Source organism: Medicago sativa, chromosome 3 (genome assembly GCF_051527215.1).
Source record: "Medicago sativa cultivar Bolivia chromosome 3, Bolivia_mono, whole genome shotgun sequence".
NCBI classification, from domain to species: Eukaryota; Viridiplantae; Streptophyta; class Magnoliopsida; order Fabales; family Fabaceae; genus Medicago; species Medicago sativa.
Genome location: NC_140751.1, coordinates 102245389 through 102266135, shown reverse-complemented (window position 1 = coordinate 102266135; position 20747 = coordinate 102245389). Strand labels below are relative to the sequence as shown.

Below are 20747 nucleotides of genomic sequence, written 5' to 3'. Positions count from 1 at the left end.
GAGCAACGCCGGGGTCTCTAACCTAGTAGAACACATATGGTTAATTACAAGATCAAAATTATTAAACCCATAACACCAAAACGATGGAAAGGACTAAAAAGAAATATTTATCACGACCCATTTTCCTTAAAGGTTTTTTGGATAAATATGTTGTGTTATTATTATCTCAAGAGTCCTAAACATTTATCTCATTACTACTCATGGTAGATTGATTAATGTAAAGTAAAACAAAGTAAATGAATTATAAATGGAACATGTAAAACAAAATTAAACTATGGTTTGATTTTTTGCGTGTGATAGAAATTGGTTCACCAATCCTAAATACACTATTGACACTGAATCCTTTCTCCAATAAAACTCCATGAAAAATGCGGTTGACACATTAAGGAAGGCTGAAACACACCAGTAAATTACTTAAATGCCCTCTCGGCAGTTAACTGCTGCGGAAATTAACCGGCGGTAGTTAACTGCCGAAATCCAAATTAATCCATCGGCACTTAAGTGCCGTGGAAATCCATCTCACAAACACACAGGAATTCTGAATTCACCTATATTTATAAACCAGATTCAACATTTCATACCCAGATTTATGAACGCATAATACACATATCAAAGCTTCAACAAACACACAACCCATGAAAGAGGCGTTGCGAAAAGGATAATTTGTTACAGAGAAGAACAATTGAAGGGGATAAGTTGGCGAAAAGGAGAATTTTTATCCCACTTCAACTTATGATTTTCAATTAATTTTTATTGGTGTGACGTGTGTTTGGATCTGGTGAGCATGCAAGATCTACTGAAGAAAAAAATTGAAGAACAAGATGTGGGAAGATGAAGAAGGAACAAAAAATGACAAAGAAGAGCTTCTTGTGGGTTTGTGAATCAAATGATTTCCACGACACTTAAGTGCCGATGAATTAATTTGGATTTCGTCAGTTAACTGCCGCCGGTTAATTTCTGCGGCAATTAACTGTTGAGGGGACATTTGAGTAATTTACTGGTGCGTTTCAGCCTTCCTTAATGTGTCAACAACAATTTTCAAACTCCATTGACCCTAATTTCTATTCATTTTCAACTTCAAGTTCAATTGAATCAATAAAGATACTTCCTTCACTAGCGGTGTGATGTATGTATGGTAGCGATGGAGTGGTGGTTAATTACACAATGGGCAAAGATTACATCCTAATGGAGTCATGCTCCAATGGAATCAATCAAGAGTTTTTAAGAAAGGAAATATAAACGATCTAGACTAACAAAATTAGTCAGAAGAGAGGAGAGGGGAGTGTTTTTCAAAAATTAGAGGGGTTTATGTGTTGTTTAGAGAAATCTAAAGAATGGTGAATGTAATTTGCTCTTTCTGTTTCTTAATGAGAAATGAAAACGAAATTTAACAATTTTATAGGATGCAAAAGAGGGAATACTCTAATTAATTCTTTTTTTTGTCCGGTGGCCAAAGCTCACGCAATTTAATTGTGAAGAAGTGAGGTGTCCGGGGTTCGAACTCCGACCCCTGCATATAATATGCAATATCCCTATCAACTGATCTAAGCTCACTGAGATTACTCTAATTAATTCTACAGTACACTGGTACACACAAATAAAATAACATTGCACCATGCACATCATTAAATTAATAAATTTTATGGACAAATCACTTGATTGAATTTCGACAAGAGAAAAAATATAACAATTAGCATATTAATATTTTTTATTAAAAAATAAAATAAAATCAACATTCTCATTTGATCAATTTCTTTATAAATATTTTTTTATAAAACATCGGACCAAACCCTTGTTGTGCATGATATTTGTTTTTCTTTTTTTTAATTTGTTGACCCTTGAGCATAATAAAAAAAAAAGAATTTACGAGTTCAATTACCTATAGTTTAATGCAAAAGACAAATTGAAAATAAAAAATGCACAGTATTTACGAATGTTATGACGTTAACGTAAGTAATTATACCGTTATTAATTAATTTAATAAAATAAAAAAATTGGTAAGGGTGGCAACGTCACGAGAGCAATGCGCAGTAGTAAAGTAACTACTACTAGTAATCTTCTTTTTCCTATAAATGCGGTTTTTGTTTGAGCTACAAATTCATACAATACTCTTTCTCTCTGTTTTCGTCTTCGCGTTTGGGTTGAGTTGAGGCACACTCTTCCACCAAAATTACTAACCTCTCCCAACGCACGCAATGGACCTTCCTCCTCTTCGCCTATGGCTTCTCACTCTTCTAGTACAGGCAAATCACTCTCTCCTTCAATTCCACTTCGTATTCTACACTTTATCATTCTAATCTTCACAGTTAGAAGATGAATTTCGTTTCGTCTTTGTGTTTTTTCTTTCTTCCTTTTTTGGAAAACGCGTGAGACAGAATTCCAGCTCAATTATGGATACTGAATTAGCGCTACAATTGTGAAACAGAGTTGAACGAAGACTAAGAGTATCAAAATGCTTCAAGATTTTGAGAATGGAAAATCAATCATTATTTTTAATTTTATTTTAACTATTTCTTCAAAGTTAGTTAGTTACACAGGGAAAAATACATCACAACATTTACTTAATTATTATTATTATTGCTTGATCATTTTAGTTGATAATTATTCAATTCAATTTTATTCAAGATTTATGCGGTTTATGTGTTTCAGGTTTGCTTAATTTTTTCTCTAACAGAAGCAAAAGTTTTGGCATCTAATGATAGAACACAAGGGTAAGTAACTAACTAACTTAACTAAGTATTTTTTGAAAGAAAACATAAATTAAAATTATAGGTGTAATAGTATTGAGAATTTTTTGATCTGGAAAAAAGAAAAAAGTCGAGTTCAGTTTTCTTTTGTATTGTACAGGGAAAAGCATTCTGTGGATTATTGTGCAATGTATGACATTTGTGGAAAGCGAAGCGATGGTAAAGTAATAAATTGTCCATTTGGTTCACCTGCTGTGAAGGTATATTTGATTGTCACAATGAATTTTTTATTTTTGATATAAGTCTTTGAATTTCATTTGGACTGCTGAATTCTTAAAAGCATAATTGATGTTTCAATTTCAAACCTACTTTTAACTTTTTATAAGCTTCATCAAGTTGTGTCATGACTTTGGGAGCTCTTGTTTTTCGCAGCCAGATGATTTGCTTTCATCAAAGATCCAAAGTTTATGTCCAACAATTACGGGAAACGTTTGCTGTACAGGAGCTCAGTTTGACACACTAAGGACGCAAGTGCAACAGGTATAACTATCGAATTTTGTATCATTGATGCATATATTCACACCATGGGCTTATAATTGAGTTCACCATGGACTAATCATATTTATCTTCTTTCAGTATTACTGGCTTTTGAACGTTTTATTCTGGCAGGCAATTCCTTTTCTTGTAGGTTGTCCAGCATGCTTAAGAAACTTTCTGAATCTATTCTGCGAGCTTACGTGCTCTCCAAATCAGAGTTTATTTATCAACGTGACTACAGTGGACAAGGTAAGATCCATCTATTTTTAATGAATTGTCTTGCCTATTCTACATGCAATTTTATTATTTATCACTTTAAAACAAGAAATTTATGTTGAATGACTCCGCTTCCGAGTAAGTTGTTTTTTTTTTCTTCTCATTTTTCTTTCTCACATTTTTAGATGCATGTCCGCTGCTCTTCCACTTCACTATTCATCTTCTATCATATATTTTTTCTGTTTTGTCAAAATAAGTAGAAAAACTCAATCAAATAGGCATCATGTCAGGTGGTTCTTTTTGGGTTCAATACTAGCGAATCTTAATGACTAAACAAGTGCCCATTTTATGTCATGTTCTTTTATATTATTGTCATCAGTATTTTTGGATGTCTGCATTAACTTTACATTGCAATTATTTACTCTAGTTATTACAATTCTTAGGTTGGTGGTAATTTGACAGTGGGTAGCATCGATTATTTTGTAAGTGACGCATTTGGTGAAGGGTTATATAACTCCTGCAAGGATGTAAAGTTTGGCACAGCGAATTCTCTAGTTATGCAATTTATTGGTGGCGGTGCTCAAAATGTTAAAGGTAAGTTGCACTTTTAAATCAAATCCTTAACCAAATACCATTCCTCCTTCTCATGTTTCTGCTAATATATTTGAGGACATCTCCGTGATATATTCCTGACTATTTTTTGCATACCAGCAAGTATTAAGAGTTAGAAGTAGATAGACACATTGGAATTCTTGGTTTATGATTTGTTTGTTTGTTTGCTCTAGCGTTAAAAAATAAGAATACATGCAATGATAGAAACAAACTTTATATTTGTTATGATTTATTTCAATGTAAAATTTAACTAACATTTGATACAGTGGCAACAATGCAAATGTAAATGTTCTTTTTGATAGGGCTTGCTTGTATAAAACTATTCCTTAGAGTATTTTCTAAAACTTATGCTGTAATTGTTTTTGGCAGAGTGGTTTGCTTTTATTGGTAAAAAAGCTGCCCCTGGTGGTTTTGGTTCACCATATGCAATTATGTTCCCGCCAAATGCAACCAAGTCATCTGGGATGGAGCCTATGAATGTTTCAGCCTATTCATGTGGTGATATTTCTCTTGGTTGTTCTTGTGGTGACTGTCCTTCATCTTCAGTATGCTCTAGTTCATCTTCAACTACCACCCAAAAGAGAGATTCATGCTCCTTGAAAATTGGGACTTTAATGGTAACGGAAAATAGGATATGGTTTTGATATTTACCAGTTGTATTTTTTTCTTTACATGAAGAAAAAAAAAGTGATTTAGGCCTATTATGTGTTCTTTAACTGACATGATTTTTCCTTATGACTCCTGTAGGTGAAGTGTGTTGACTTGACTTTAACAGTCTTATACATCATACTGCTAAGTGTGTTCTTGGGTTGGGGATTGTATTATCGGACAAGGGAAAGAAAGCCGGCATATAGAACAAAATCAGTGTCTAATGTTATTAGTGGTGGGCAGCTGCATTCTCGTAATCAGGAGAAGGATGAGAACCTCCCTATGCACCAGGTTCATAACCGAACGCTATTTCTTTATTACGAACACATGTTTGGGAGTATCTTTGCTTTTCTTAATAATTTTTGCTTCCTTTCCTTCCTTCCTTCCTTATGCATGCTTGTTTGTCCAATTCTGACTTTGTTTTGACTGGTGGTTTTGATTATAAGATTATTGAAGATGTTTCACAAAACAGAAATGAAGTACGACTCTCAGCTGTGCAAGGATACATGTCAAATTTTTACAGGTCACTGCCTATGCTATCAACTTTCATATCAACTCACATAGAACAATATCTCTGACTTTATATTTACAATTGCGATCAGGAAGTACGGATTATACGTAGCTAGAAACCCAATTATGGTCTTGGCTTCATCTTTGGCTATAGTTATTCTACTTTGTCTAGGTCTAATCAGATTCAAGGTTGAGACACGGCCTGAGAAGGTATCACATAGCTTCTACTCTATTGTTTAAAATGCTTTGTTTAACGCCTTTCTGAACAAGCTTCTACCCACCTGTAAGTTAGATCTTTATTCCCACACATTATGAGCATGCATATGATTTCCATGTATGATGGATGCATTTTTCATCTCACTTGAATCTGAAACTTATAAGCAAATAGCTATCTGGTTTGAAATAGTGCCTGTTTTTTTGTTCATTGACTTCAAACGCTCCTGGTATTTGTAACATAGCATGCCTTTTGGATGATCTTTTCACTCTTTGTATCTCCATTCTCCTAAGTTCCCACTTCATTGGTATTTACGGTTTCCAGTGATGGATTAATTTTGTTAAAGAGATTGGCTGCTTCTACTTCAAACATAACTTGAAAGTGAATTTTGATTCTGTTTCGAACACCCCATGTTGCTTTGTACTCATTATTTTATGGATGCAATAACGTGGATGACACTGTTTGAGAATTGTTTTTAATGGGCGGAATTTTTTGGCTGAAAAATCTTCTTGTGAGAGCATCAATAAGTACACAATGAGCCATCTTGCTTTGATGTTCTGTTATTATGTCTTAGTGTTTAAGTATCCAGGAAGGCTACACGATTTATGAACATTTTGCCTTTACCTTTTTGTTATATATTTTACATTAGTTGTTTATGAAAAAAACTTCCTACACTTTTCAGCTCTGGGTGGGACCCGGGAGTAAAGCAGCTGAAGAGAAGCAGTTTTTTGACAGCCATCTTGCTCCGTTTTACAGAATCGAACAGGTTCTTACATTTTCCCATTTCTTGTGTTCTCCCCAATCCCCATAATAATCCAACTTTTCATGTTCATAATAAACAGCCTTGCCTTATGCATTTCTCATTTTATTTTATTCAGTAATTTCTTTCCTCGTCTTGTGTAAAAAAGGATGCATCTTTCTTGTTTCTTTGCATGATTGCATGGTTTTTCAGTGGATAAAATTTACCTATTGACGGACTTGTTGCAGAAAGAACAGATTTTTTCTTTATTAATGCTTTGCCTGAGTGCATTCTTTTCCAAAAAGCATGAAGTGGCGAAGCCATGTGTTGTGCAGTTGTAGTCCACACTAAACAGTCTTGTCATGTTTTCTTTTATATCTTAGTGTTTATTAATTCAATCATCCTAACAAGTCAAAACCACTTAGTATTATGCAACATGAGGCAATATGTAATAATCTTCAAGCAAGATTTATTGTTCACTTTTTTTTAATTGCAATTTATTGTTCATTTATCTTGTTAAATGACAGAGTTGTTTTACTTGCAGCTCATACTGGGAACAGTTCCAGATCATGTGAATAGTACATCACCAAGAATTGTGTCAGAGGACAACATTAAGTTTCTGTTTGAAGTACAAAAGAAGGTTAGTGTTCCATTCCCTCTAGTAGTAGTATTGAAATATTTTGATGAATGCGTTAAGTTGAATCCATTGCGGACAGGTTGATGCAATTCGTGCTAATCATTCTGGCTTGATGGTATCTCTGCAAGACATCTGTTTGAAGCCACTAGACAAAGAATGCGCCACTCAAAGCATTCTGCAGGTATAGTTATTGAATTATTGGCTGAGAACTTCAATTCGTTATTATTACTATTATTGTAATAAATTTGCATGATTTTATCTTCTTTTGATTAACACTTGTCTTTTTCTAATTGACAGTACTTCAAAATGGATCCCGACAATTTTGACAATTATGGCGGAGTCGAGCATCTCACTTACTGTTTTGAGGTAGCAAATGTTAACTTTACATCATGAAGTTGAATGCATTAGTGGATGTTCTTAATTCTGCTGTTGTTTTGCATGTTCGCATGAAAAAATTTACTAAGATCTCCTCCAATACTGAACAACTGTATCCAGTAGTCAATGTTGTCTTTTACTGGCACTATAATTAGGGGCGTAACGGGTCAGTTTGGTTTGGTTTTTGGGAGAAAAAATTCGGTTTGATTTGGTTTGGTTTTCACAATCTTTTGTCAAGAAATCCGAACCAAACCGATAAATAACGGGTTGGTTTCGTTCATCAGTTTGATATTTTTAAAAATTTAGGAAAATTATTTTAAAAAGTCTAAAAAAAAGAACTTTTATTTAAAATTCTATAGATTTTCTATGCTATTAAAAATATATTTTTTAAAATAACACTACTAATATAGTATGAAATAAAATAAATAATAATAGAATATAATGGTTTGGTTTGGGTTTCGGGTGATTGGTTTTTAATTATGTGAAACCGATATCCGAACCAATAGAGATCGGTTTTGATTGGTTTGGACCCACACATGGAAAAAACCCGAACCAAATTAAACCAAACCAATATGAATTTTTTCCAAGACAAACATTGACAATGATATCTATGTAATATAATATGAGAATGATCTAATTATTTTCTAATATTGTATTCATTCAGCATTATTCCTCGGCAGATCAATGTATGAGTGCATTTAAAGGTCCTCTTGATCCAAGCACTGTATTAGGAGGTTTTTCTGGGAATGACTATTCTGGGGTACATTCTCTATTCTTTTGCATTGTCAATGAATTGGGTTCTCTATTCTTTTGCATTGTCAATGAATTGGGATTCATGGAGCATATAATAACTATAATCTCATTTATTCAAGACAGGCTTCTGCATTTATTGTAACTTACCCGGTAAATAATGCTATTGATGAAGAAGGCAATGAAAATGCAAAGGCAGTTGCTTGGGAGAAGACCTTTATTCAGTTAGTGAAAGTATGCTTCATTTGTTTATACTTTTTTACTTCAATTAGATACTTGCCCTGTATTTTAAAAAATCCAAGCTGATTTTGTTGGGTTGAGTTATTTCCAAAACCTAAGATGCAATAAGTTCCTATCCTAGATTCATTGTTGAGTCATCCTCTGAGTCATCCTCCATATTATCCATACACACACCAAACCAGTGCCGAGAAAGTGCATATGGAAAAACCCAAGTACCACATTGAATTGATTGAGATAGAGTCTAAGAAGAGCCTATAAGGCTTGGACACTCCTCACTTTGGTTTTGTGGTGTGGAGTTAGTCCCAAAACCTAAGACTGCATTGTCAGTCACCCTGTATTTTAACTTTGTATTGGCCAATTTGCTTCCACAGAAATGAATCTGAGTCAAGGTTGCTGCAATTTCATGCATGCCTAGGAATAGGAAGTACTTGATACCAAGTTGATTCCTGGTCCGATTCAAAAAAAAAAGTTGATTCCTGGTGAGTCTTAGTACTCACACAGTCACACGTAACTTAATTTACCAGTCCCACAACTAGGTTCTCCCTCGTAGAAAAAGCAATAAAAAGATGCATACAATGTCTTGGTGTATTGCTTGCTTATCCTTTATTGACGTGACATGGTTGTGTATTGTGGTACTGGCCTATTACACTCCCTATCGTTCTCTTAGTTATTCTGGTTTCCTGTATTGACTATGTCCTTTGTTATAGGATGAGTTGTTACCAATGGCACAATCGAAAAATTTGACACTTGCTTTTTCATCTGAAAGCTCTATTGAGGAAGAATTGAAAAGAGAAAGTACTGCGGATGTTATTACTATATTGGTAATATCCCTTTTCCTTTTAATGTTGATATTTATGTGTCCTAATTCTTCAATAATACCATGAAAAACTAACTTTTCTTTCTTTCTGAGGCATGATCATGAAATTATGTGATTGAGTTAAAAAAATAAAAATCAATCATTTCTGTTTGTGGAAGTGTATTGTTTAATCCTTAAATTGTACCTGATTTTATTGCAGGTCAGCTATCTTGTGATGTTTGCTTATATATCTCTTACTTTAGGGGATACTCCTCAGCTTTCTTCTTTCTATATTTCATCTAAGGTGCAGTTCCAGGGAACCTTAGTATAAAAACATCTTCCTTTTCCATTCTCTTTTTTTCTGTATTCTTCCCCCTCCCTAATACTTCATTACTACTTTGGAATTAAACTTTTAAGCATTTTATATCATTATGATAGTTTTTTATAATGCTTATAAATATCTAATTGTCTAATTCTGGATTATAGGTATTGCTTGGTCTTTCAGGAGTAATTCTTGTCATGCTGTCTGTCCTTGGATCTGTTGGAATTTTTAGTGCTCTTGGTGTAAAATCTACTCTGATCATCATGGAAGTTATCCCATTTCTTGTACTAGCTGTAAGTTTTCTTTTGCTTGTAAAGTTGCTGGATGATAGCTCAGTGAAACGTTTGTGATGGTGTTCTAGTTGCTTCATAGAAATACGCACAGAAAAATAAATTAATGGAAAAAAAATTATTCTAAATTTATTCAAGCGATTAAAGGGAAAAAATTAAAGCAGAAATAGGAGAATGATAAGGAATGGAGAGAGAATATGTTCCCAACAGACGGTGAAGATAAAGGAAAAGTTATTTTCAATAACCCGTGCCTTGATGTGGAGATGGGAAATTACCGCAAAGTTTTCTGTCAATAGTAGAGTGAGAGTTAACCCAAAACTCATCAACAAAAAAATTAAATATTAACATGATAAAATGTCTGTAAGTGATCTTGATTTATGATCTCAGGTGGGTAAAAAGGTCTGGTTCAGATTCAAGGTTGAAGCTTTCCTACCCAAACCAAGTTGGCATGTGTATGGACTACGGACACACCTGATTATCCATTTTTCTTCAGTCATGCCCAACATGAATGACTTTATGTTCCCTTAGAGCATGCCCATTCTCTGACGCTCATAAATTCATACCTTCATAAAATGGCTGAAAATCATTTTTATATATTCACATGAAGTAAAATAATTTTTGTTACTTGGTTTAATACAAAGTAGTAAGTATTCCGTGCTTTTTATGAATATTTTCGAGCTGATGGAAATCAGAAAGATAAAAACGAATATTTTTTTTAATTGAAGTTGAGATAAAACAAAAGCTTGTAGGTATGCTAAATTATTGAATTTTGATTTGTTTAATTACATTTATGAATTGTATTTTTATTACTTTTCTTAACAAATATGTAAACAATATACTGTAACTTTTGGAGCTTGAAACAAAACAAGCATATGGAGCATTACTGGGAATTATCGTTTTCTTAATATACAAATATTTTGGTCAAAAGCAAGATTGACAACATCAATAAAGTTGGTAGAAAATAGACTTAGGTGGCTGGGTATGTAGAGAGAAGATCTGTAGATTTTGTATTAAGGAAAATGGATCAGGTGGAGGATAGTCAGTTCACTAGAGGCAAAGGAAGACCCAGAAAAACTATAAGAGAAACTATTAGGATCTATGTAGCCGACCCCACTTAGTGGGATAAGGATTGGTAGTTGTTGTTGTTCTATTACACTTTCTATGAAAATGGGCAATAATAAATCTACAATTATGCACTAGCAGAACAGTATATTAGCATGAAGCCGACACTTTCATATTCAAATATTATATCTCAATTTTCCATTTCAACAGCTCATTAAGTTTTTTATGTCTACCAATCTTCTGATCCTGTTATGTCTTCCTGAATCTCCTACCATTAGGTTGGGGTGGATAATATGTGCATATTGGTTCATGCTGTGAAAAGGCAACAGCTGGAGTTACCTTTAGAAAGACGGATAAGCAATGCACTTGAGGAAGTTGGACCATCAATAACATTGGCTAGTTTATCAGAGGTTTTAGCATTTGCAGCTGGAAGCTTCATTTCCATGCCTGCGTGTCGTGTCTTCTCCATGTTTGCAGGTAAGTTTTTAGACTTCAATAATTTCATACCTCTGCAATATTCTCAGTTGTTTCTTGAGTCAAATCTCAAATGCTAATCCTCACCTTCCCTTCATGCTTTCATTCACAGCATTGGCTGTTCTTTTGGACTTTCTCCTGCAAGTTACTGCATTCGTAGCTCTGATAGCTCTTGACTCTTTGAGAGCAGAGGATAAGAGGGTTGATTGTTTTCCATGCATAAAAATGCATTCTTTGCATGCAGAATCTGATAAAGGTATTATAACTAATTTTAATATGTGATGAAACTTTCATATTCTATCACTTCCTTTTTTTTTTTATAAAAAAAAATTGATTGTAAGTTTTCCCTCTGTCATCTTTAAAATCTATATCTTTGGAAGACCAGAACGGTCATTTACTATTGAAAAATATTTAAAAGCTTAGGTGGATTCTATTGAAGTTTATCTTTTCAAAACTGTCAGGCATTGAACAAAGGAAACCTGGTTTGTTGGCTCGATATATGAAGGTAACTAGCATTATCTTTTCTAACAATAATTTTTTTCTGGTACTGAATAGAGGAGTAAAACAGAACTAGAGTTATTTACAGTTTTGTGAAGCATGTTATATAAATTTTAATCTAGCCATAGCTGGAATGGAAATTATAAAAAGGAGTCAATGGTACGTTAGTCTTCTACCATAGTTGGGATTTGAATTTTCATTGCTGCAAATGTCCTTTTTTTTTTGGTAATCTAGTGTTGAAGGCTTCTTTTTCAAGCTGTAAGCAAACAGTTTATTTAACCTTAAATTTTAAGTTTTCCTGTGTGTTAATTTGGAATTTGTCTCGCATGCCTTTTGAATACAATGACATTTTTATCCAACTTTTTCTTGTTGTTGCTGCCTTAATTATTTTCTCAGTGTTACTTGATTTCTGATGATAATGCTGTATTTGCCCTTTCAGGAGGTTCATGCTCCAATTCTAAGAATTTGGGGAGTAAAAATAGTTGTCATTGCAATTTTTGTGGCATTTGCATTGGCTAGCATTGTAAGTCTTTGGATTTTTTTCTATAGCCATCAAAATTTTCAAACCACACCTGTTTGGATTCTAACACGCATTATTTTCTTTTTTCTTCTCTTCTCCTCTTTCTATTTTGTCTTCATCTAAATCACACAGGCTTTGAGCACTAGAATTGAACCTGGATTGGAGCAGGAGATTGTTCTTCCTCGAGACTCATATCTTCAGGTTTGATATTTTGGCCTGTGTCATGTGTTCATGTTTTCTTTTATCCATGTGTATGTGTTCAAACTAAATATATGTCTTCCTGCAGGGGTATTTCAATAATGTTACAAAATATCTCAGAATTGGGCCACCTTTGTATTTTGTTGTGAAGAACTATAACTACAGGTATTTTTATCTTATTATTTTTTTTCCTTTCTGCATCCACATTTATGTTTAAGAATTAATTTTTACCGAGTTCGTTAATTCCCAGGAATGCATGAGTGCAGTGAGTTCGTTACTGAGTACTAGTGGTAGGAATAGTTGTGCGTCTTGTAGTCTAGTACATTCCAATTTACCCAATTATGCATGTATATAATTTGAGGGGGAGCCTTGGCGCAACGGTAAAGTTGTTGTCATGTGACTGAAAGGTCACATGTTCAAGTCGTGGAAACAACCTCTTGTGTAAAAAAACAGGGTAAGGCTGCGTACAATACACCAAAATGGTGGGACCCCTTCCCGGACACTGAGTATGCGAAAGCTTTAGTGCACCGGGCTTCCCTTTTTATGCATGTATATAATTTGCACCAACGGATACTCTATTTTGATGTTTTACTACTAATAATGGATATCTTTTTACAAAATGTTTTTCTCTTAATTTATGTTATTTCCTTTTTTTTTTATTATTGGCGTTGATGCCAGTCATAGAACAGACCTAATAATAGATAAATTTCTTAAACCATGATAATATAATATTATTGATTGAACTTCCACATTTAGTCATACTATTTGTCATATTCTAATTATATTATCAGTTACTGTCATGTTTTTGTACTAATGATATCTGCATGGATCATACTAATTTGTGATTTACCAAAGACATCCTCCTTGATCGCGAGGCAAGATTGATCTTAAATTGTTTCACCCGATCAAAGTTTTATTTAGTTATGAGTTTTTCTCTTACAAAAGATCTATATGAGTTTCAAAAACATAAATTAAATATAAGTAGTGCAAATATCTCTGGAATGGAAATGCTTAACCCAGTCTTGGCACTTCTGTGTTGGGAATGGTTTGATCTAATGTTATTTTCTCACCTCAGCTCAGAATCAACACATACAAATCAGCTTTGCTCCATAAGCCAATGCAATTCAGACTCTCTTTTAACTGAGGTAAAGCACTAGCATTTGGCTTATTTGATTCTGATTAAATATGATTGTAAGTTGTAACCACTAACCACACATTTTGGTTATTTGCGTAATATTTTCCTTACAAATACACCCTCCGGTCATTATTATAAGCAAAAATTAACATTTTAAATTCATTCATTAAATGATGTATACATCATTTAATGAATGAATCTAAAATGTTGATTTTTGCTTATAATAGTGACTGGAGGGTGTATATCATTCTTAATGAGACATCAGTTTGCTTTGTAATTTATTCCCGTTGTATTAAGCTGGTGGTAGTTCATGCCATTGACCTACATGTTTGCACTAACTAGTTTATAATTTCTTTTCTCTACATATATGGATGTTATATTTTTACCTCATAGATCGCTAAAGCGGCCCTAGTACCAGACACAAGTTATATTGCCAAGCCAGCTGCTTCTTGGCTCGATGATTTTCTTGTGTGGGTATCTCCAGAAGCATTTGGTTGCTGCAGGAAGTTCACTAATGGGAGTTATTGCCCTCCTGATGATCAGGTCTGGTGCACTCATTATAACACTGATTTATATGTCAAATCTGGATTATGTAATATGTGCTTATTCATGTTTTATGTTCGGATTCTTACACCATATCTGTTTATGGTGACGTAATTTTTGACAGTGACTTAATAGAAAAATTGTCATGATCATGGTTTAATTTAACCTAAGATTAAGTAGTCCATTAGGCGTCAGATATTAATTGATGTGGGACTTAGACAATATAATTTTAATCAAAATTTCATAAAAATATTATTTGTAATTTATACGCATTAGTGCAATAGAAGAGGATGTTGCGCTGGATGAGTGTTAAGACTAGACATGATAGGATTAGGAATGACACCATTAGAGAGAGAGTGGGGGTAGCACCTATAGTAGAAAAGTTGGAAGAAAATAGGCTTAGATGGTTTGGGCATGTAGAGAGAAGACCCGTAGATGCCGTCGTAAGAAGAGTAGATCAAATGGAGGAGAGTCAAGTTAAAAGAGGTAGAGGAAGACCTAGGAAAACTATTAGAGAAACCATTAGAAAGGATTTAGAGGTCAATGAGTTGGATCCAAATTTGGTTTATGATAGAAGACTATGGCATAATTTGATCCATGTAGCCGACTCCACTTAGTGGGATAAGGCTTGGTTGTTGTTGTTGTAGCGCAGTAGAAGAGCAGATAGACCGTGCTCGTCTGAACGCTAGTAATTAATAGAAAAAATAGGATGATTATCAAGAGAATATGATTTTGCTTTATTGGTAAATGATATTTATGAATAAAATTCTCTAACTTCCGAATTCTTTTTTTTGTTTTTTGTAATAAAGGCTAAGGAGGTTAATATTTTTCTTAAGTATCCAAGTGTAAAATAATTTTTTAGTAGCTGACAATTAATTTTTCTTCCCAGCCTCCTTGCTGTGCTCCTGAAGACGATTCTTGTGTTTCAGTTGGAGTATGTAACGATTGCACAACGGTAATAGACATGTTTTATCAGTGCAATCACTGTCACAATACTTTCTTGTTTCTGTTTTAATGCCTTAACCTAACACTTTGATAAATTGTGCAGTGTTTCCGTCACTCAGATCTTCACAATGATCGTCCTTCCACAACACAATTTAGGGAGAAACTGCCGTGGTTTCTTAGTGCTCTCCCATCTGCTGATTGTGCGAAAGGTGGTCATGGGGCGTACACCAGCAGTGTTGAACTGAAAGGTCCGATGATTTAAAGACGCTCCTTTATTTTGTTCAAATTCACATTTTTTGTTCATAATTCTTTTTTAAAAAAATTCTCTCCTTTAGGTCAGCTTTAGACAGGGAATTAACTCCCTTGAACTTTGAAGCAGTATATAATCCAGACTGCATAATATCTGACTTTGGAATTGTATTTTGGTTGTTAGGCTATGACAGTGGCATTATTCAAGCATCATCATTCCGTACATATCATACCCCACTCAACAAGCAGGTTGTATTTCTTTCTATATAATCTTTTCTATGGTTAAAGTTGTATCAAAAAGGTCCAAGTTTAACTGTAAAACTGTTTTAGGTCGACTTTGTTAATTCCATGAGGGCTGCTCGAGAGTTCAGTTCAAGGGTTTCTGATTCTTTGAAGGTAATGTATCTAATTTTTCTGCACGCCGAATCAACCTTTTTTGGTCATTAACTTACATATATAATATAGAAACATATGGTAATTACAAGTTATAATGAGGGAATGGTTTGACATGCTCCGTTTTTCAGCAATTGAGAATAAGAGTCTCTTGCAGTTGTTATAGTAAAAAAAAGAACGACGTAGCAGATTTTGCCTTTTATCATGTTCACTGTGATTGAACTAAGATTCCTTTTCTTGTGCAGATTGAGATCTTCCCATATTCAGTGTTTTATATGTTTTTTGAGCAATACCTTAATATATGGAAGACTGCACTGGTCAATCTTGCAATAGCTATTGGTTAGTATTGAGACCTAAAATTCTGTACATATTGCTGTGCATTTTATACATGTTGGCGTTGAGCTGTGATCTATTAACACTGTCAAATGATGATGTAACAGGTGCAGTATTTATTGTGTGCTTGGTTATCACAGGCAGGTGAGGATTAGCTTATTTTAGTAGATGGTTTAATCATTTTCACCTTCTTCCTTACGATTCTTGCTTATTGTCTGATGAATCTCACGATTCTTGGTTTGATCCTTCGATTTCAACATTTATGCAGTTTATGGAGTTCGGCAATCATTTTGTTGGTGTTGACAATGATTGTTGTTGATCTTATGGTATTTTTCTTCGTCAACTAGCACTAGATTTTTTTAATTGCGGATTGAAATGTGTATTATGTAGTTCTTTTTGTATACTGTTTCATATTTTTATTGGTGCTTGATATTTAGAATTTCAAATCACCATGTTAATTTGTTTACTAACAATATTATGCTTTGTAGGGTATGATGGCCATTCTGAATATCCAATTGAATGCCATCTCAGTTGTCAACCTCGTTATGTCAGTGGGCATTGCTGTTGAGTTTTCCGTGCATTTGACTCATTCTTTCACTGTTAGTACCACTCTGCTTTCTAGTTTATCTTACACAATGTACAGGTGTATGATGTACCTATGTTGCTCATTCAAAAATTTAAATTATCAGTTCATCCATTATCTATTTCAGCTCCATTAGAGAAAAAAAAATCTTTTGAAACTTGTCACATTATCTTTTGGTAGCGTATATGGCACCCCAAATGAAATTAGCAGCCAGATGCAGCAGATCCGGTTGTAGGTTGCGGCGGGCTGGGGCAAGGCAAAGACATAAACAGAGGCAATCTTATCTGTGGCTTGTGTTAATGTCGGCTTGTAGGTAGGACTGGTTGAGGTTTCCACTGTGTTGGAGTATGCATGTGGCGGTTTGAGGGGAGTGTGCGGTGTTTAGGATTGGTTCATGAGACTGGTGCATGAATGGGCTTAGAGGGTTTGGGTGCACAGTAGGGTAAGGTTTACAAGGTTGGGTGGTGCCATGGTAGCTTTGCCAGTCTGGCTGGTGATGTGCGGTGGCAGAGGCAGTCAGGTAGGGAGGAGTGATTTTGTTGCTACTGCGATGCCTTATCCGGTGATGTCACCAGTGAGGTTGCCGGACATGCTGAAGTTGTTGGAGATATTGGTGGTGGCAGCAGAAAGGAGAAGAGTTAGGTGAAGATACTATATAAGCACATCGAAGAGTCTTCCTGTCGACTGTCGTGCACAATCGCAACTGCACGGCTGGCCTACGTGTCTCTTGCTCCTTGTGAAACTGGCTTCCATTGTAGTGTCCTTTTCCGTGAGAAACCACCCACAACCCACACCGGCACGTTTCTGTATGCTCTCACCATTGCAATAGCCAACAGCAGTTGCCGTACCAGGCCTCTGTAGCATGATTCCACAATTCTTCCTAGCCGTCACACCTCCTTCAGGCCCTTTCCCCCCTCCAACCAATCACAATCTCCTGTGCATGGTGCCTCCATTGATGAATAGTCACAAATTAACCATAAGTCTCTTGGCCCTGTTTCTTTTCATCCGTTGTAGTATGCAACTTCTAGAATATTCAAGTCTAGGAATAGAGGAGGTAACTGAATTAAATCTTTGGGTTTCTCTCAACTCAAGCCTACTGGCCTAAATACATGTCGCTCACGAAATCAGTGCCCATTCTTTCTTGTGGAGGAACTAGGGAACTGCTTCATGCGGCAGCAGCAGGCAGAAGATTGGGAGGAGCGGGTGGGGATGAGGAAGAGCAGCGTTGCAGAGCTGCTGCAACTGGACAGTGGTGGTGCAGAAGGAGGCCTAAAAGGGGACGGGGAAATATAAATTTTAAGCCACATGCCTTGATAAGATCTGGACCATTGGCGAACTACTAGTTATATGCAACAGTGGATGCTCAGTTGTGTACTGGTCCACAGTTTTGAATTTATGTACCATGCTTAAAAGGACTACTAATGTTTTTGTGAATTTTTTTGAAGTACTAGTATTAGCAAAATCATTGAATTCTGTAATACTTGAACTGCATTTCATTGTCATTGTTATATATGAACTAGTTTCTGTCAGTTTCACATAGCTAAATCTTACTGCAGGTTGCAAGTGGGAATAAAGATCAGCGTGTTAAGGAGGCTCTAGGTACAATGGGGGCTTCAGTCTTCAGGTGATTTTGTGCCTGCATAAACATATTGTCTATTTCTTGACATGTAAACATGCATGCATGCAGCAAGTGAGAAATCATATTCTTCATGTTGCTCTTTTGTTTAGCTACCAATTCTCTAAAGGAAAAAATGAACAATAGGTTCACGGGTATGAATGAACTTATGAAGGACCACAGGCCCTGATAGTATTCCCTCCAGATTGCTTTCAACTCATTTACATGATAGACTTGTGTTGTTTCTAACACAGTTTTATCGAAATTGTGTCACATCTGCATTTGCATCCATATATTGTTGCCTTAAATTTAAGTAAGGTTTCTTTTCTAAACAATATTCACTTTATGCTATTGCAGTGGTATCACACTAACAAAGTTGGTTGGAGTCATCGTTCTTTGCTTCTCAAGAACAGAAGTTTTTGTGGTATTATGAGTTCATCCTCTGCTTTTTGGTCGGACTGTGGTATATTATATATGTGCGCAATAACTAATTTTTGCTTTTGCAGGTTTATTACTTTCAAATGTACTTGTCATTAGTACTTCTTGGTTTTTTGCACGGACTTGTTTTCTTGCCGGTTAGTGATATTATCTTAATTAGTTTTTCTTTAATGCATCAAGTAAAATGATAAAATAGAAGAAAAACTGCAGTGAGCTACACTGTTACAGGATACTAATTACTTTTTGCAATGAATAGAGTTACTTTTCATCAACTACTGGTCTCAGGACACTAATTACTTTTTGCAATGAATAGAGTTACTTTTCATCAACTACTGGTCTCAACATTCAAGCAAAAGACTAAATACTAATCCCTATTTATAGGGATACATAGGCTCGATCCTAAATCAATAAAAATCATAAGTAACTTCGATAATATAAGATACTTTAAGATTATAACTCTATTCATAGAATTACTTTACGGTGTAACTCACTGTTACAGGACACTAATAATCAGAAAAAGCTTCATTTCATGGCTACTAAAAATCACAGCATTTTGCATTGGTGCTTTTAATAACAGACGCAGAACCAAACGGACTGTTTTTAACAAAATTCTATTGTCGGCCAATGGTTCTACTTTGCTTCCCATTAGTGCTTTTAATAATGATTATTAGAATATAATGCGACTTTCTGTTTTTTCTTTTTGGTCATATTAAGAATATTCATTTTTTTCTTACATCTGCCACAGATACACTTTGGGTTTCCATCATTGAAACTTGAACTTGGTTTTGAAACTCTAACATATGTTTATGCTTTTCTTTTTGCTGCAGGTGGTATTAAGCATGTTTGGTCCACCTTCAAGATGTACAAATACTGACCAAGAGGAAGATCGTTCATCAACTTCTTCGTAGCTATAAACCAAAGCATTGGATGATGGGTTGTCCGCAAGTAGTTCACAAAATCTGTAAAGTACAAAAAAAAAACATAGGCAATATAGAAAGGAAAGTTCTGTAATACTTTGTCACTAGTTGTTACAGTCGAATACTTAACTATATCTAGTTTAACCGATATTGTTATTTGTAATTAATTATCTTTTTTTAAGGAATTAATTATCTTTTCTTATTTCCTATATATCTGATGGGTTATTCTTCCAAGATTCTTGTATTTGCTGCACTTGCCGTGCGGTTTTTAAGTGGATCTTATGTGTGTACACATAGCTTATTTTTTATCACGTCTTCCAATTCATCACATTCAAAAAGTTTATAAAATGAATTCCACCAATAACTCGATAAATATGTGTTTATTTTAGCTATAAAAGCCACTTTCAAATTCATTGCTTAACCGAGTTTTTGAAAGAAAAAAAAGCAATAGATAAAGAGCAAATCGTCACTAAATGAATTAAATGTTTAATAAATAAGTGTAAATAAAAAAGTATAGTAGCAGGTCGCTAAATTGTTGCATCATTAGAGTACAGAATGAAAGGGGATGGGTTGTTCAACTGTGATTGACATATAACCTTTCTTGTATAATTGTGCTTGTAATTGAGCTTTTGCTAGTGCTATTGAAAACCTGTTCTCATTATTATGTTGAGTAAATTTAATTTGTAAAAACTGTGGAGTGCTCGACTGAATACTCAGTATACAGTTATTGTTATGGAGTTAGAAAATAGAGAGTATATATAGTTATGGTTGTGCATAATAAAATGAGTGTGCTGGTGCAACCATGAAATCCATTTAACAAAATTTTGTAAGTATTTCGTTTTATTTAACTTTGATTGATTCCCCTCTAAAAAAAAACTTTGACTGATTCTAATAAAATTTAAATTCTAAACTGAAGAAATTAAATTTTCACCTATTTTTTAGTGAATAATTAATAAAAAATATAGCTAACAATTTTTTTATAAAAAAATATAGGCAATAATTATTTAATTTTACTCTAGTATACGAAATCCAAGTAAAAAATAAAATATGAAGGTGACTTGATAAATTTAAAGAGGTGAAGTCAAAGGTTTTTTTTTTTTTTCCTGAAATAAGATGACGTCAAAGTTATTGACCTCTTTAAAGAGGTGAAGTCAAAAATATTTTTTTTCCCCACAAATAGACGAAATGACAAAGTTATTATAAACTCACATCTTATTGTCCGACCTAAAAATTTCGGTGATTTTTGTCAGTTGAGCTAAGACTTGTGAACA

General features: G+C 34.4%; 1 protein-coding gene across 1 annotated transcript; it reads left to right on the top strand.

Annotated features, from left to right (window-relative positions):
• The first annotated feature begins 2100 nt into the window (after nucleotides 1–2100).
• LOC146943091 (uncharacterized) lies at nucleotides 2101–19710 on the top strand. The gene is made up of 39 exons (XM_085757196.1): nucleotides 2101–2243; nucleotides 2650–2711; nucleotides 2848–2947; nucleotides 3120–3227; nucleotides 3357–3473; nucleotides 3884–4034; nucleotides 4422–4669; nucleotides 4800–4991; nucleotides 5147–5223; nucleotides 5303–5420; nucleotides 6107–6190; nucleotides 6708–6803; nucleotides 6880–6981; nucleotides 7098–7166; nucleotides 7840–7935; nucleotides 8052–8159; nucleotides 8873–8986; nucleotides 9182–9265; nucleotides 9448–9576; nucleotides 10914–11112; nucleotides 11222–11365; nucleotides 11571–11614; nucleotides 12047–12130; nucleotides 12260–12328; nucleotides 12414–12490; nucleotides 13401–13470; nucleotides 13854–14003; nucleotides 14893–14958; nucleotides 15052–15196; nucleotides 15382–15446; nucleotides 15528–15593; nucleotides 15836–15929; nucleotides 16031–16067; nucleotides 16192–16249; nucleotides 16412–16522; nucleotides 18063–18130; nucleotides 18479–18545; nucleotides 18628–18696; nucleotides 19387–19710. Exons 1-39 carry the CDS (start codon nucleotides 2196–2198, stop codon nucleotides 19465–19467), a joined length of 3867 nt encoding a protein of 1288 aa, XP_085613322.1. The 5' UTR covers nucleotides 2101–2195; the 3' UTR covers nucleotides 19468–19710.
• Nucleotides 19711–20747: the final 1037 nt, after the last annotated feature.